Source organism: Eumetopias jubatus, unplaced genomic scaffold (genome assembly GCF_037043125.1).
Source record: "Eumetopias jubatus isolate StellerSeaLion01/CBP00866 unplaced genomic scaffold, mEumJub1_p1.0 scaffold_2, whole genome shotgun sequence".
Taxonomy (NCBI): domain Eukaryota; kingdom Metazoa; phylum Chordata; class Mammalia; order Carnivora; family Otariidae; genus Eumetopias; species Eumetopias jubatus.
Genome location: NW_028274808.1, coordinates 167152525 through 167168896, shown reverse-complemented (window position 1 = coordinate 167168896; position 16372 = coordinate 167152525). Strand labels below are relative to the sequence as shown.

The window sequence follows — 16372 nt, the reverse complement described above, 5'->3', positions numbered from 1 at the left end:
GGGTCCCGAATGGGTTGCCCAGTCCACTGCCCTTTTTAAAGATCACCTGCTGACAGTGTGGGACTGAAGATAGAAGCACTGTGGGAAGACCAAGACTTGTCCCATCCTACACATTAGATTCCACATTTTGTCTCTGGCCTCCATCCTGGACAGAGAATTGTAGAGATACTTTTCTGCTAAGATCCTTTTCAACGCTCATGGTTGGCTTCAAAGTTGAAGTCTTTCATTTCCTTGCTCCCTACTTACTTTTTGTTTCACTGCATGCCACTTTCTTGCACTTGTCCTGTTAAAGAGTCCACCATGGCTGGTTAATATTTAAAGGCTGGGATCATTTGCAGGTGTTAGTTTAAAGGTAACCATAGCACACACACACACATTCATTATTAATAGCAGAGATGCACTGTAGGTTCTTAGGAATCTTCTTTCCTTTCGTTGTTAGTTTCGTATGGGTGTTGCTGTCGGGAGAATGAAGCTCTCATATAGCTATGTGGCAAGCGGACTCTTGCAATAACAAGGGATCCAGAATTATGTGAAGTGCTTATGTGGGTGGAAGTGATCATGCTGAAAAGGGACATAAAGGCAGAAAATGACAGGCCACGGAAAGTCCGGTTTCGGATCGCATCATCTCATAGTGGGCGGGTTCTGAAGGAAGTGTACGAAGATGGGCAACCATCAGGCTCTCTGGACTCTGAGTGTGCCAGCATCTGGGGGATAGATGGACTGAGTGAGTCTGATGGACAGCAAGACGGCCACATAGGATTGGAAGGTGATGAGTGTGAGAATGACCAGGATAACTTGCTGGTGTTAGCAAGGGCTGCCAGTGAGAAGGGTTTTGGTACAAGAAGAGTCAACATTTTAAGCAAAAATGGCACAGTCAGAGGCGTCAAATACAAAGTGAGTGCCGGCCAAGCTCTATTTAACAATTTGACCAAAGTACTGCAGGTAAGTCAATGCACTTTGCTCCTCCGGGGCTTTTTTCCTAACTCACCTTCTCAGTACCTCTCTGCCCTCCAGTTGAAAGCAAGCCTCTCTTATTCATGACTCCTACATACTTCATGAGTCACTCCTCCATCTTAGATATTGTCTCAACAGCCATCGATTAAAAATAGGGTCATTATGCTTAGCAAATTAGATGGATTCCCAAAGCCAAATTTCTAACATTTGAGTGGTCTTTTCTTCCAGTGTGCAATGACTAAAACAATGCATCTGTTTCTTAGCCAAGAAAAAAAAAAAGACAGACTATAGTGTTCAAAGCATCTGAGCACAATTTAGAAATTAATTTCTGGTTTATCATCCTTGAGATACCAGATTAGCATTTATCATCTCTTGTATAGATTTTAAACCAGAGAAGATGGAGTGCTGCATTCAGTGGCACTGGATTCAGTTGGAATAGTATGAAGCTGTAAAGATGAGCTTGGACTCTCTCCCACTGCTCTAGAGGTTGCAGGTTTTATCTGAGGTGCATTTCTTCATTCATTTGCCCATGAGAACTCTAGAATGGCACTTGAAGAAGTTATTCCTCTATAAATATATAGACTGAGATCCAGATTTTATAGTAAAAACATTAGCCTTGAAAATGTGATAGATTCTGCACAGTAATGTAGAAATGTATTATTCAGATCCTGGGGCCTTTGGCAATGATCTAATGTTTAGACAAATTTTTGAAATTGCCCGGAAGCATTGGTAAAATGATTTTCTGTTAAAAACGACATCATTATTTCAGGAATAGAATTCATAATCACTATCATTAAGGTAGCAAGCCAATATTTTTCATTGTAATACCGTTTTATATGATTCTCAATATTTAAATAAAATCTCCTTGATGAATTATTCAGTGCCTCTGCATTATATAAGGATGCAGTAGTGGTAGGGAGAAAGGGTTTTAGCCAAAGGTATTTGATTATTTTTCATTTCGAAGGAAGTATTTGGAAAGATCACATCACCAGGATTTTAAAAAAAGAAATTAAAGGGTAAAAACAGTTAAGATCCAGGGTTCTTTTCATATATAGAATTTATCCATGAAAGATTTCACTGGTTAAGGGTGGGGGTGGGGAATCAAAAATTAGCAACTGATGACTATGTTTGACTAGGTTGGAAAAAATCTTGTATGGATTTCTAGAGATGTGACTATTAGGTTGAGATCATCTTGGTGGCCTCTGTGTTTCACCCACTGCAGAAATTATTACTATTTGGTGTAGACCAAGACTCTATAATAATTAAGTTTAAAAAATGTTTGCATTTATTGTGATTAATTTAGCTTTTACTTGAATCATGATTTGAATTGCTTTATGATCTGGAGGGCTTTACAAAACTGCTGCACCAGTTTTACTACTTTGATTTGAATTTGTTCAATTCTCCCCAAAAAACTATTATTTATGAGTAAATAATTTAAATCTTCAAATCCTACAAGAGAAAAACTTTTCCTCCCTCTGGCTTTGTCCTGGTGGAGCAAGAAATTCACACATAGGAGATAAAGGAAATTCCAAAATCAAATGTTAGCACTAGATTAGTTTACAGTCATTTACTTGTATATTTTTCTTTCGCTTTTTTAAAGATTTGTTTATTTATTTGAGAGAGAGAGAGTGAGAGTGAGCACAAGCAGGAGGAGAGGCAGAGGAAGAGAGAAGGAGAGAAGCAGACTCCCCGCTGAGCAGGGAGCCCGACGTGGGGTGTGATCCCAGGATTCTGAGATCATGACCTGAGTGGAGGGCAGACGCTTAACTGACTGAGCCACTCAGGTGGCTCTACTGCTGTATTTTTCTATGCGTAATTCCATCACCCTTTTTCTTGAGAAAAAAATCCAATAAAACTGTCATTTCCTAATAACTTATCCCCACTCCATTTACCCTTTGCTTTAAGAAAACAATAGTGGTTACTAACAGAGGCCCCTCAATGTCTCATATTTAATCATTTTTTTTCTAGCTGGTCCTTCTTTCTTTATAATGTGGGTAAAGTAATCAGCATATTGTAGGTACTCACAATTTTGACCATCATCATTAGTTTCATCGTAATCATCACCACTGTTATGGAATGTTCTCTGATTTCTCCAGGACATAACATAAGTTAAAGGAGCTCTTACCTTGGATGGGAGCTGCCGGATGCACTATTTTAGGGGGTTCCCTTCACATCATTGTGTAAACAGCACCCCTTGGAGTGGTGCAATACACCTACACAGCATTATAGAGAGAACTAACTTGGATGCTTGCTGCTTGCTAAAGGATAGGTATGTCGTAAGGAGTGACAAATGTCTGCGGCATGTGCCTTAGGGTGACTGAGTAGGTTTCCCACAGTGCAGTAGCAGGGAAGCCCCAGGGACTAAAGGTAGAAGTTACCATTCAGTTACTCCTATGGCTATGGGACCAGATGTGACTCTTCCCTGGATCTCTGTATATTTTCTACATCTCTTAGAAAGTAAGCAAGTAAGCGGCAAACTTAACTGGATGTAACTGTGATGTAGCAATTTTTCTCAGGGAGGAAAAAATGAGGAGTGGTATCTTAGATATTTGATTAAAGTTTCAATGCACAATCTTATTGAAGCAAGGAACTATAATTGAAGAAACAGGTCTTTCTTCCTGTTTTAAGTTATAAAATCTTAAAGCACTCAACTTGAAACTTGAGAGGAAACACTGAATATAAATAAAAGCTTCCAAAGAATCTGTAAATCACTTGGCTTCCTCACTGTTACTTTCCCATTCTGTTATTCCTGTCTCCTAGAATATTGGCATGTATCTTGCAAAAATTTCAACTGTGCAGAGAGTAGTCTTTGAAATTATTTGCCTCAAACATTTATACTTCTTTAGCAGTACTTTTTTTTTTAAAGATTTTATTTATGTATTTGTCAGAAAGAGAGAGAGAGAGTACAAGCAGGGGGAGCGGCAGACAGAGGGAGAAGCAGGTTCCCTGCCGAGCAAGGAACCCAATGTGGGACTCCATCCTGGGACTCTGGAATCATGATCTGAGCCGAAGGCAGATGCTTAACCAACTGAGCCACCCAGGCCTCCCTCTCAGCAGTATTTATTTAGAAAATTATCTATAAAAGAGATGTTAGAGCAAATTCCCATTTCACTTGTTAATTAGTTTACCCTATAGAATTCTGGGTGGTTGAGGATACACAGTATCAATTAAGGTTTTTGTGGGTAGGAACGGACCAGGAGGTAAAAAGAGAAAAGTCACTTGGATGCTTAGGTGGGCCTTATAGAGGGTGGTTCATTGTTTCATTTGTGAATCACTCAAGGCCTCCAATGGGTCTAGATTATGGCTCTTCAGATACAGGTGCTTGGCTTTTCCATTTCTCCCAGAAACGACAAGAGTATAATGCTCAAGAGAGGCGGGTTTGGAAATCTGAAAACCTGAAATCTAGTTGTGGCCTGGAAATATGCATTTATTAGCTGCTGTTTAGGTTGTTTGTACATACACTAAAGTTTGAGAATCACTGACCTAGCGTGTAAAAGGGAAATCCATCCAGTTCACTAGAGTTAATAAAAATATTCCTTAATGTCCTTTATGTCTTCACTATTTAAGGGGGGAAACAAAGAAGTTATGTATTGATCTGTTACTTGTTCTTCTGATCATGTTAGATCACCAGGAAAGTCTTTCCTGAGCCAAAGATAAATACAGATATCCTGACAGACTTGTTTCCTACTGGTATCCTAATTTACCAATGTGTTGGTTTAGAAATGGTTCCTGAAATTACCAGTACATTATGATGTAGGTATTCTGTTTTAGCTCTTTTTAAGATATTCTGCTGAAAGGATAATCCTACCTAGATAAATGATTTTACTACTCATAACTGGAAAATTTTAGAAAAAATTATTTTTTATTTATTTTTTTAAATTAGTTACTTCATGGAAGACAAGTTACAAAGCCACTATATAGCTCATAGCTCTCGTCCACTTGGTGCATGATTAGATTTGAGATACACCTGGATCTTAGTGGCAACATATTTCCAAAGTCTCTTGGGGTGGGTCAGTGATGCAGATAATTAAGGTCATTTGTTTTTTCCTAATATTTTCTTCTGGGATTAAATTTCAGATGGTAATTAAGAATCAATAATCTTGTCTTGACCCTATCTTCAAATATGTATAATCTGTTGTATACTCAGAATCTCTTTCTGTAATTTCTATAATTTTAATTCCCTCTTTTTACAAATTTAAAACTACTATATTAGAGAAAAATAGATGCAAAAAAGGAAAATAGTTATACCACATATTATGCTGGCTCTTTTAAAAAAACTCAAACATATAACTTTCATCTTTGTATTTACATGAACATCTGTGATTGATGTGCTTATAATTATGGGCATTTTAACAATTCAAGATAAGGAAAATAAAGATAATCATACATTTGCAGAACAATTTGCATTTTGCAAAGGTTTTCACATACATTATTTTACTTGATCGTACTGAAGATTTTTGTGAAATAAGCAGGAAAATGAGTATTATAATGCCTGTTTGTAGATAACTGAGTGTCAGAGAAATCAAGCGTCTGACCCAAAGCTAGTAACATGAGAACCCTGCCTTTCACTGTTTAGGCTTTGTTAGTTTTTAAAAGTACAATGCTATCTACAAGAACACTCAGCCTTACCTTTTGAAATGTTATAATTACAAATAAGAAGATTGGTAAGACTAAATCATATCATAATATACTTATCATAGTTAACAATGTTATGATATGATTTAGTCTTTTGAAACTTCAATATTTGTGTAGCAGATTTAAAAACCTATTGTTTATTGAACATTCAGATCTTCACCTAGGGAAGGTTTTTCTGCAGAATTAAATAGCTTCCACTCAGTTTTAAATTTTATTTTCAAAATTTAGCAAAACTTATCATCTCTATAACATCATTTGATTAAATTGTTTTGAGATTGAAAGGAAGGGGGTGATGGGTTAGCTCAAGGAAGACCCCTGCTCAGCGATGTTCACTAACTTTAGAGATGGATGATTAACAGAAATTCCTGGCTGTACCTATTATTATTCATCTCTGGTTCACTTCATCTAGCTTTGGCAATAGAATAATATTCCAGTGAAAACAAGGTGATACTCTTGATGACTCCGTGGTCCCGGTGGTTTATTTGGATCATGCTGGAAAACAGCAACAGTAATACTAAATACTGATTAAGTATAGAATGCACTGTTCTTATTATTTAGGTGCATTGACATATTTATTTCTCATAGCAACTTTATGAGGTAGTATCATTATTAATAATAATTTGAACATCTTCTCTGTGTATGAAACATTGTTATAGGATTCAATATCACATTTACTCAGAAAAAATTCTTATGTAATGTTCTATCAAAATAAGCATTTACTGGGGCGCCTGGGTGGCTCAGATGGTTAAGCGTCTGCCTTTGGCTCAGGTCATGATCCCAGGGTCCTGGGATCGAGCCCCACATCGGGCTCCCTGCTTGGTGGGGAACCTGCTTCTCCCTCTCCCTCAACTGTTCCCCCTGCTTGTGCTTTCTCGCTCTCTCTGTCAAATAAATAAATAAAATCTTAAAAAAAATAAGCATTTATAAATGAAAATATTGCCTCTTTTAGCTATCAGGAAGTAGCAAGAAACTGTAGGATTTTTGATACAATTCCAAATGATGCAAGAAACTACATTAAGAAATTAGGTGACTTGTTATCCAAAAAGCAGGGAAAGAAGCACCAAAAATGGGCTGGTATTACTGATCTATTTTTTATGTACAATTAAAGCCTTGCCAACTGATGGACCTGAAGGTCCTATTGTTCCCAGACAGAGAACTGGTCCTAAACTCAGTTCGGCTACTCACCTGATGAATATCAGTACTTGAGAGATGAGTGACAGGTTGCTTTATTCAGGAAGCCTCAACTTGGGAAGACAGTGGACTAATGTCTCAAAGACCATCTTCCCAGTCTAGGCAAAGGTGGAGCGGTGGAGGGGTGTTTAAAGCAGAAGGCTTGGGAAAGGATGGGGGCTGCGTGCAGGAGACGCTGATGCTCAGGACATTAATCATATGTCAACGTGACCCTGAACAGGCTAGGCTGGTTGGTATCGGAGGCAGCTGTTTCTAATGGGGTCAGGCCTTAGCTTCCAGGAAAGTCTGGTCCTTTATTCCTCAAGGCCCGTGAAACCTCAAGCAAAGGAGGCTAGTTCTGCTTCCAACCAATGAACTGCAGTTAGCAGGCAAGGAGTGCATAAGCTTGAAGCAAGGGAATTGTTCAAACTAGCTGGCGTGCTGTGACCGTGACCATCTTCCACCTACCAACGCTTTGCTACTGGAGGCCACAGCATTTGAAACACTGACACTGTTGAGGACCTCAGTAAATGTTCTTTCTTTGAGTTAATGAACTAAGTGAAATTCTCTTCCACAGTGATTATTTTCTTCTTTTCCACCCCCTCTGGGTTTGGAGATTTCCCATATTGGATAGTGTCAGGAGCACGCCAGGAAGGCGCACACACGAGGAATGTCTTTCCACAATGTCAGCTTTATTCAATCAGAAAGCAAAGTTAAATCACAATTACGAAGCAGTTTCAGGATTCCAAACTCAATGACAATTCACCATGGGATTCAACATGGCTTCTTACACGGCACACAGAGCGGGACAGAAGATAAGCCACTCAACAAACACGATAACAGAAGGGCGCAGGAAGTTAAGGAACTCAACTCAAAGTCAGTCTCTGGGCGCACAGTTGAGATAAGGCCTTGGTCTGGTCCTGGTCAGCTCTCGGCACTCACTGCTCCTGATGTTCAAGCAGTGAAGGATCTTAGTTCTGTTTGGAGATCCATCAGGCAGAGCCTTCAGCGGCAGTTGCCTTTTTTAAGTGGTCAGACACTGAGGGGTCATGTCTGAAGAATCTGATAGTTTGTTGCCAAAATGCTTCCCCTCTTAAAAGGATTTCATCAGTTTCGGGTCTCTGCAGACCTCCTCTGGTTCTGCTCATTATCAGTTCTGGGGGGTCAGCTGACATGGGTCCCCGCGATGTCTCCTATCAGCGGTACCTTACCTGCTTGTGTCATGGCTTGACACAGGCCGCTGCTTGACATGAGAGACTCCATTTTGCTCTCTACAGATAGGAATTGATTTTGCATGGTTAAGTGTCAGTATCTTGCTCCGTTAAATTCTTTCTGTTGTAGGTTATCTTCTATATTCATTCAATCATTATTTTAATTACCATTTACTACATATCCATTATGGAGCCGTCACTAAGCTAGATAATGTGAGGACTAAAACCCAACTCCTGCCTTCATGAACTATTCAGTGGTGTATTGTGAATGGTTGTATAAAGTGATTTCTGTAAGAATTCAGATACAAAACTTGACTTTCTCTTCCTTTTCCAGAGGATTTTCCCTCTCTGTTTTCTTATTGGCCTAACATAGCCTCTGCACACATTCTTCATTTCTCCAATGCTTATCTTTTCCTCCATTTAGTCTTTGTCTTATTAGACCATCATTTTGTTGTAGTCCTTTCTTCAATTTCTCTTGCTTTCCTTCTAATTTAGTTCCATCTCAAGGTCCAAGAACTGAAGGGTTATCTGCATAATTAATGACTCTTACTTTGATCCTATGAGGGGCTCCAGAAGTCAGTTAACAGTGACTCTGACCATGAACATTTATCCAAGTTCCATGAATCTTACTACAACTTTCTCTCATTAGTTCAGTGAATATCTCCTTGGAATAATTCTCATTCTTGCCTTTTCATCAGAGCGCGTGTATCATCAGGACATGCGATCATCATGACATTTTAATTTGTGGAAGCTTGAAGCTTAATCCATTAATTTACCTGAATTCTGACTTTAGAACAACATGCTGAGCAAACCCACAGATTCCACAAGATGACTGGAAACTGCTTAATGAACTCTTACTGGCAACTATTGGTTGCCACATAATTAGGAAATTAGCATCTGATGTTTCTAAACATTAAAAGCAATATAATATCAGGACCAGACAAACATCCTTTGGGTGGCCCTACTCATGCTTACAGAGTTTCTGATATTTTCTCTCAAACCCAGTACTTTGAATTTTGTATAAAAGCAATATAAACATTTAATAGTCTATAAGTTGACACACTATATAAATGTGTCAATTCCTCAATTGCTATTGCCTGGAAGGAATTTTAGAAATTACAGACAGATTAAAATGTCATACAGAAATTTTTGTTAAGGGACGTTGGTTCATGTGCAAAGGTCTATTCAAGTAATAGTTAGGATGTCGTTGCTCAATTTTATTTTTGCAATAATTCATTATCTCACCTAATTTCTGACAAATTATTTATGCCTTAGAACATCTTGTTAGGAAGAAAGAGATAGATGCACATTTTGTTCATGTAACTCTCCCTCATAGTTAATAGAACTAATTGTAAAAGTATTCCTTATTTTTTGATTCCCAAACAACAAAATTAGCATTAATTCCCAACCTCTAGAGCTTTCCCCAATGATATCTGAAATGAGCTCCCATACATCGATGGCAGGAATTGACCAGGGAAAGAGGCAGGCCAGTCCAGATTGGTAGAAGGCAGGTTTAATAAGCAAGGGAACCTACATATAAAGCTTGTCTGGACAGCCACAAGATGAGTGGATCTCCATACCTGCCAGAATTTCAAAAGTTTATATAGAGGCCTTAACTGGCTTCAGTCACAAATACTATCCAGATGACCTCAACATCTTGCTGTCTCAAGGCTGCCTCCTTGAAACTGCTCCCACTGTGGGAAAGGTGGGCAGAGCATACATTCCAAGGGCAGGGGACGAAGTGAGGAGCCTCTGATTGCCTGTCAGCCGACAGTCATGTCTTCTTGATTAACTCCTCCAACAGTTAGGCCATGAAAGAATTATGTTGCCCCTTTTTTGCACCTTTTATGTAACTAAGGGTATGGAATTGAAGATCTTTATAATATGAAAAGTCTGAAAGCTTGACTCATCCACAAAAGGGGTAGAGTAGTGAAAGCCAGGTTACTGATTGGCAAGAGAGAGTTTTTGTCAGAAGAGTAGGCACAGGGGAATTATGTTCTAATGAGTCAGTGGAGCACAAACAGGGGAGAGTGTGCCAATCTGGAGGAGACTGAATGAGAGTCATTTTAGGAAGGGAGAAGAGTTGGGTGGGCTGTGACCTCAGGGGAAATTGACAGGTCTTGCAATTGGGGGGCAGTGGGCTTCATGGGTTAGAGCAGGGGCTGCATGGACAAGCTGTGGGATAGCCCTGCTTGTGAGTGTCCCAGAAGCAGCCCATGCTGGCAGAAGAGCTGTGCTTACCTACACGTGACCTTGGTTGTAGAGCCAGCTTTGTGTGTCCTCTCGTGACTGACTCGTGAGGCCTTCCTTTGACAGCTGTCAGCACACTGCTTGGGAATCATCTGGCAGAGGTGATGCCCTCTCATGTTTCAAGATTCTGCTGAGCTCCTTCCAAACTATTCCATGTGAACACTTCCCTTTTCAATGACACGGAACTCCTGACTTTCCCCAGAAATAAAGAGCAAGGCCTTTGACATCCACATTAATTGCGTGGTTATATGAAAGATAAAGCCTGCAGTATCCATATGTAGGGGAGACTGAACAATGATAATTACTCACCTGGTATATTACTGTCCTATTTCTTTTGAAACAGATTGCCACCAACTCGGTGGCTTACAATGACATAGATTTATTACTTTTTAGTTCTGGAGGTCAGAAGTCTGGAATGGGCCTTATGGGACTTTCTGTAGGGCTGTGTTCCCCCTGGAGGCTTTAGGGAAGAATCCATTCCTTGCCTTTCCCAGCTCCTGGTGCCTGGCCACATTCTTTGGCTCCTGCTCTTGCCTCTGCTTCCAGTGTTATGTCTCCTTTTCTAACTCCCCATCTTCTTCTTTCCCTTCTAAAGACCTTTGTGATTATACTGGGCCTACCTGGAGAATCCAGGATAATCTTCCTGTCTCAAGATCCTAAGTGCAATGATGTCTGCAAAGTCTCTTTTGCCATATAAGGTACTGTATTCACAGGTTGTGGGGATTGGACAGGGGCATTTTTGGCCAATCATTAGTCTGCCTGCCGTACCTAGTAGGTGCAGTAAACTTATTTTGTCTATGAGAATACTATGGCTTTGTGGTCGGTTAAATTTTTTTCCAATGTGTGTCACACATCAACACACTTCTGCCATGGCCATGTGAAGATGCAGCCCTTGACTTAAGTGTTGGCCACATGGCTCCCTTTGGACAGTGGGATGGTAATAGATGTGGCACATGCAATGGCTGAGTTTTCCCTCTTGCACCCCTTCCATCACCAAGTGGAGGGCATGCTGCAGGAGGCTGGCAGGTCCTAAGAGAGTGAGAGACACGAAGAACAGACCTGGACCCCAAAACAGTTTGAAGCCAAATTGTGCATAGCTTAGGCCAGACCTGCCTATTGCCAGCTAAACAGCAGACTCATGAGTGAGCAATAAATGCTTAGTGTTGTACTGCACTCTGTTTGGGGTGGTTGGTTAAGCAGCAGAAGCAAGCTGGTACAAGTTCACAGATACTGAGTACCTTGCTCAAAGTCACCCGATGGTAAGTGATGTAATTATCAGAAAGTTTGACTCCAGAACCTGGGCTCTTATCCACTAAGCAGCTAGTGCCCAACCACTCATTTGATGCCTGGATTTTCTCTATATTATCTCTGCCAAGATCGTACAAAGTCTAGGGGCAAGAGATTCAGAGTCTTTGGCAAGATATGGATTCAAGTCTCACCATCGTGTGGGTGTTGAACCTACCAAAACTGATCATACCAGGATAGGGAGAAGGCCATCTCATCCACTTCCATGAGTGTAGATTAAGACTAAATTAATATTTTTGGTGGCCACATCATGATGTTGGCTTGTTGACTCGTTCAAACATCTTTTCTCAGTGAAACGATTCATGAGGTTAAATCTTTCAATCCCATAAAACATCTGTTTTTATTTAATATGATACTCATTAGCTTTTTTCTCTGTTTATATACAGGACTCTATGTTCAACAAAATTTAATTTTGTGTTAGTCCAAGATGTTAATCCTTTTGGGCTCTAGTCTTATAACTAGCCGTGCCTTAGCCCTTTTTATGGAGTCAGTGGAACACAGTTTTGATAATGGCAAATTATCAGCGTGGAATGATATTAAGTGAGTAAAAAGAAATGAAATAAAATAAAGCATCCCTAATGAAGTAGCGAATGTACTTTAGTAAGTGTTAGAAAGCAATACATTTAAACTAGTGGTCTTTTTTTTTTTAAGATTTATTTATTTATTTATTTATTTATTCCATTTTTTTTTATTATGTTATGTTAATCACCATACATTACATCATTAGTTTTTGATGTAGTGTTCCGTGATTCATTGTTTGCGTATAATACCCACTGCTCCATGCAGAACGTACCCTCCTTGATACCCATCACCAGGCTAACCCATCCCCTACCCTCCTACCCTCTAGAACCCTCAGTTTGTTTCTCAGAGTCCATAGTCTCTCATGGTTCGTCTCCCCCTCCGATTTCCTCCCCTTCATTTTTCCCTTCCTGCTATCATCTTCTTCTTCTTCTTCTTCTTCTTCTTCTTCTTCTTCTTCTTCTTCTTCTTCTTCTTCTTCTTCTTTTAACATATAATGTATTATTGGTTTCAGAGGTATAGGTCTGTGAATTAGTGGTCTTTCTCTAACACAGAAGAAGGAGAGAAATGAATGATGTGTTAAGTGGTTGTACCACAGACTGTGTCAGCCTCAGAGGGTTCCAGGGGTTTCCCTTTACAGGTTCTTTAACAATGATCTTTACACATGACCCACAGAGTGCCAGAAACTTAGTTCAGGAAGGGAGTCATTTGTCTCCTAGGGGCCATGGATCCTATTTCCTACAATCTCAAGAAAATAACTGAGATTTCTGGGAGGCAGGTAGCTTGTAGTCATGGCACAAATTTTGTATGTTGGGCCAATTGAATCAATACTCAGTAGTATTGGCTTCTAGAGTCATGGAACTTCACTCACAATTAAAACTCAGTAGCAGGAGCCTGAAGTCTGAAAATTGGCCTCTCGGAGTAACTTGTGCTTTTAACTATAGTTCTGGGACAGCACAAAGTTATGCACATTTGTCAGGTAAAAGAAAGTATTAGGAAATCTCTTAAAGGGTAATACAAATAAACCAACCATCCTTTCCTGAGGTGACCACCTCTCTTTTTAATCATACGAAAAACTAAATCATGGAACCTTGAGACACAACATCATAGAGTCTCTTAATTAATCACAGCTGTCAGGGCTCCTCCTCTAATTGTGGGATTTTTCTTTTCATGTAGATATATTTTTTCTTTTATTGTTCCTCTTAGTTTGTGCCTACTTCAGCATCCTCCATGGCCAGTGCTTTCTGCCTCAGTTATTAAGTTGGCTTTCTCAAGAAGTGTTTTTCGTATTTCTGAGATTTCTGGAGATGAAACTGTACCCCTGAAGTGGAGGCTTGGTGGTGAGAGCTTATCAGGACTGAAGCAGACCCAAAGCCTGTGCTGGAAATTAGGTAGCTGCCCACTCAGTGTGCGCCACAGTCCCTTCCTCTCTCTTTTCCTTCCCTTGTTTCTGTTGGAGGTGGAAATGTGAGGCAAAACCCACCACTGCTGGAAACATCATTTGACTTGATTTTTCCATACCAGATTAAAAGTGACTAATAATTTGCCTCCTATTTCTCAGGGTGGACAGGAAAGTCCTATATTAGTTATCACTGGGGCTTCTTTCCCTACCCATTGTGATCTGCAGGATATGCAGTTTTGCAAGAGGCCAGAAAACCTAGAGATGGTGCTGGTCGTGGATTCTGGTGCATCCATCTTCATCTCTGCTCCTTCAGCCCCGTGATGCTTTACTGAGGCTGTAGGAGCTCACGCGGCCCCTCACATAAGTTCTTTCTCAGGATGCCCAACTTTTACTTTCTCTAATTCTTGAAACTGCCCAACTTCATCTTGTTTATGTCCAGGCCCTTGAAAACATAGCTCTATCAATTATTCACAGGGGCAACCCCCCCCAAGTTTCTAAGAATCCCCACTTTCCCTTACGAGAGAAAAAAGAGACAAATACCATAATTCTTCAGTAGTGTCTTAAATGATTTTTGTGTTCTCTCTCCCTCCATGAGGAACACTATTCTCTGGAGGGAGGTGACCTGGTTTCAGATGCAGAGTCTGCTATCTCCTGCGTGGGTTTTCTGGGGAAATTTATTTAACTTTCATAAGCCTTAGTTTTCTCATTGCTGAAGTCAGGATAATGATTGTGATGATTTCCTATGAACTATTGTGTATAAACCATTTTGCACAATGTCTGGCACATTGTAAGTGCTCAGTAAATACTGTTATTATTTTTATTACCCATATTCTTTTTTTTTTTTTTTTTAAGTAGAGCCCAACACAGGACTTGAGCTGAGATCCTGAGAGTTGGATGCTTCACCAACCGAGCCACCCGGATGCCCCTATTATCTGTCTTCTAAACAAACTGTGAATTGTTGGGGAGGAAGACCTTTCTCTGCTCTACCAGGTCCTTCTAGCTGGACTTAGAGAATCAAATTGATGTGAGACAGATTAACAGGAGAAAATAAAATTTAATAGTGTATATAAGGGAATCCCCACAGACATGGAAATTCCAAGGACAATGAGGCAACATGAAGTTTGCATGAGGAGAGGGGTGGGGTCTGAGGTTACAAAGGGGAGAGAGGCCATTAGCGGAAAGGTGAAAGGAGATGTTTCAAAAAATAAAGATTGCCCTATTATACAGATAAGAGTCTTAGGTAAAGGGGAGTCTCTGTTAATAACTCTATTCCTGGAACAGGCTCTCCTTGCCAATGTAAATTTAGGCAGTTGAAGACCAGGAAGAGAGCTTTTCCTTATCTAATGGGTTTTGATTACTTTTAACTCAAAATGATGTTCATGTCAAAGTGGCCCATCTTAGAGCAGCCTGTCATTGGCCCCTATAGAATCAGAGTCATTGCTAAGTACTCTGATAGGTAATGAGACACAAAGACAAATAAAGCATGATTTCTGTCCTCAGAGGAACTAAATTCTTTCTTATGAGAAGGACAAACTCAGAGTTACTGTAAAATATTGTAAGTACTCAGAGCTTACTGGGGGACAGAGGCAGGACATCTAAATTTGGTAAATCTTAGAAAGATCTTGTTCCCCTCACATAAGGTCTTTTAAAACCACGGCTGCATGGGAAGCCCTGGGCCACTCCTTCAAAGGCATTATGGTACTGCAAGTTTTGTTGGCTGAACTCGTTTCCTTTGGGAAATCTTAGCTGCTGCCTTTAAACTTGGCTTAGCCTCTGCCACACAAACCTGTTTTCCTGAGGCCAATTCCTCTGTTTGAGATTCTGTCTTGGCTTCGGCTCCTAGCTGGGTCCTTGTCTTGGATTCTGTAGTCTTAACCTCCTGTGAGTACTTGGCCTTGTGTTTGCCAGCCTTGCCCTTGGCTCCATACCTGGGAGCTCAGCCAGCCACCCATGCACCTAGTGTCTGAGCATTCCTGTACAGCACCTGTCATCCTAAAAGCCTGGCCTGGCTCTCCTGGGCAGAGGTGGTCTCTTTCTCTTCTTTAATAATAGCCTGGATTGACTTGTTACGCCTTTCAACACTAATCAGGGAGTTATTTGTAAATATACGATGTGCTCTGTTATAAGCCACAGGGCAGACTACTAGACATGGCTTAAAATACTCAGACATTTATTCGTTTATTGTATCAATTAAGAAGTCCAGAAAAGGCTGGTATGCTCAGGTTGTTTGGTGGCTTGATAATGTGGTAAACAACCCAGTTCCTCCTGTTTGGCTTTCTCATCCTTAGCTTGTTTGTGAACTTCCCTCATGGATTCGAGATGACTGCCAGTGCTTAAAGCCAAGCCAGAGTCAAAAACAGAAGAAGAAGCATAGCAAAAAAGAACATTCTACGTAGGTGTGCCTCTTCTCTCAGAAAGAAAAAAAAGAAAATTCTGGAAACTTCCTAGAAGTACTGTCTTACATTTCATTAGCTGGAAGAGGGTCTCATGGCTACTGCTTGTTACACCAAGAGGCTGGGAATGTGAATATATGGTGTTGTCTCTCTGGTGGAAGGGAGCATGGGGCATGGGCTTGGAAATAACTGTTGGACAAACAAGCAACAGTGCCTGCCACACCATTACTCCAGAACTTTGGTAAGATTTAATTTTTATTTTATGCAATTTAAATCACATCAGATCATGCTACTTGAATTACAAAAGCACTTTAATAGTGATCCTATTTCATAACATTTATTCTGCCTGTCCTTGTTTTTTCCTGTCTTCCCAGGTTCATTTCCTCTTATTTTATCTTGTTTTGTTTTGTTTTCAGTATTCATTCCTTCTGATTTCTGGCTACCATCCATCTTTTCTAAAGCCTAGAGCTTTTTACCTGATGCTATTATTCTAACACCAGAACTTCACAAACTTCAAATGACCAGAGGGATGG

At 40.1% G+C, this 16372-nt stretch overlaps 1 protein-coding gene across 1 annotated transcript in view; it reads left to right on the top strand.

The window, feature by feature from the left end:
* Nucleotides 1-540: 540 nt before the first annotated feature.
* The window catches only part of GRXCR1 (glutaredoxin and cysteine rich domain containing 1), a 119459-nt gene continuing 103627 nt past the window's right edge, over nt 541-16372 (top strand). Inside the window, exon 1 of the mRNA XM_028088637.2 lies at nt 541-942. Coding sequence (XP_027944438.2) covers nt 541-942 — 402 coding nt within the window. The remainder of the gene's footprint in view (nt 943-16372) is intronic.